The 1,571-nt window shown below is 46.6% G+C and overlaps 1 protein-coding gene across 1 annotated transcript in view; it reads left to right on the forward strand.

The window, feature by feature from the left end:
• Nucleotides 1-119: 119 nt before the first annotated feature.
• Nucleotides 120-1,571, forward strand: part of LOC102207152 (exosome complex component RRP45-like) — a 7,030-nt gene continuing 5,578 nt past the window's right edge. Inside the window, exons 1-4 of the mRNA XM_005737407.1 lie at nucleotides 120-145; nucleotides 395-497; nucleotides 595-732; nucleotides 871-953. Coding sequence (XP_005737464.1) covers nucleotides 120-145; nucleotides 395-497; nucleotides 595-732; nucleotides 871-953 — 350 coding nt within the window. The remainder of the gene's footprint in view (nucleotides 146-394; nucleotides 498-594; nucleotides 733-870; nucleotides 954-1,571) is intronic.

A 1,571-nucleotide genomic window follows, 5' to 3' on the forward strand; every position in this document is an offset into this window, starting at 1 on the left:
GTCTGTGCTCAGTCTTAGAGCCAGGGTGTGGAGCTCGTTCTTTCAGGAGGCGCGCAGAGTACAGCTGCTACTCCTTCATAGCGTAAGGAACTAGCTGAGGTGGCTTGGGCATCTGATCTATGTGTCTCCTGCTCCTGGCTTCGAAGTGAGGTAATTAAGACTTGATCTACAGTAGCTACCTTAGCTTACCAACAATTCTGATTTACATGGAAATAATATGTAAGAAGACCTCTGTGTTTGGAGAATGATAGCTGGTGAATTATAGATGACCTGTGCAGTTATTGTTAATCACAAGTTTCTGAGTAGTGGTCGTCCCCTGGGGCTGTCTGGTTCATTTAGACAGACTGCTGGTGCAGAGAGTGTAAATCATCTGTGGGGTTTTCTGTGTTTCCAGACAGTCTGAGCTGTCAGTGAAGCTAAACAGACAGCTGGAGAGATGCCTGAGAAACTCCAAGTGCATCGATACGGAGTCTCTGTGTGTGGTGTCTGGAGAAAAGGTAACACATACACACAAGACAGACACGACAGACAGAGAGAAGCTTTATCTATTGATGATGATGATGATGGTGGTGGTGCCTGCTTGCGGGTCTCTAGGTGTGGCAGATCAGGGTGGATGTTCACACACTGAATAATGATGGAAACCTGATGGATGCCGCCAGCATCGCCGCCATCACCGCTCTGTGCCACTTCAGGCGCCCTGACGTCAGCACCCAGGGACAGGAAGTCACAGTGGTGAGTCAGCAGCACCACAGCAGGTGGTGTCTGAGCTTCCCTGGACCTGCTGGGAGAAAATTGATGATGTTATTGTTTTCATGAGAATTCTGCTTTATGTTAGCTGTATTTATTTTTTTTTTAAATTTCTGTCTTCAGTACAGTCCAGAGGAGAGAGACCCCATTCCTCTGAGTATCTACCACATGCCCATCAGCGTCAGCTTCGCCTTCTTCCAACAAGGGTAAAACACTGCTTCTCACAAGATTTCTTCTCCTCTGTATCAAAATGTTAATGTCATGTTTACAGGTGCAGCAGGTTTTAGTTAACTCAGTATATTCAGTAGTGTTTATAGAGAGTCACTTCAGACCTCCACCAGAACAAAACTCGTGGTGGGGCAGCCCTCATTAGCCTGCCACGACCAGCTGGGGAGTGAGGGGAAGCTCAGTGCATTGAGGCATGAAGACAGTGCCGTGGTTGCTGGTGTTACACGGGCCAGGGTATTTCAGAAACTGCTGATCTTCTTTTCCCACATGCAAAAACAGCACCTTGATTTCTGCTGTGACATTTGCATGATAGCAACTGAATTTGGGGTAAACGATGTGAAAGCATGAATCCACCCTGCCTGTGATGGTGTGATATTATGAGGGACCTTTTTTTTGGGAAACTCTGGGTTCCTCAGGAACAAATGTGCATTGTTTCAACTCCACAGCCTGCCTGAGGGTTGTTGCTCAACATGTTTATGATCAGTGCACACATGGTAAAACTCAGATCATCTCAACCTGATACTGGCGAGGTGTACCTAATAAATTTGCCAGTGAGAGTGAATATAAATTTGACTTTAGCGGCACAACTGAGTGCG

Source organism: Pundamilia nyererei, unplaced genomic scaffold (assembly GCF_000239375.1).
Source record: "Pundamilia nyererei isolate P.nyererei 1_Seehausen unplaced genomic scaffold, PunNye1.0 scaffold00075, whole genome shotgun sequence".
Lineage (NCBI taxonomy): Eukaryota > Metazoa > Chordata > Actinopteri > Cichliformes > Cichlidae > Pundamilia > Pundamilia nyererei.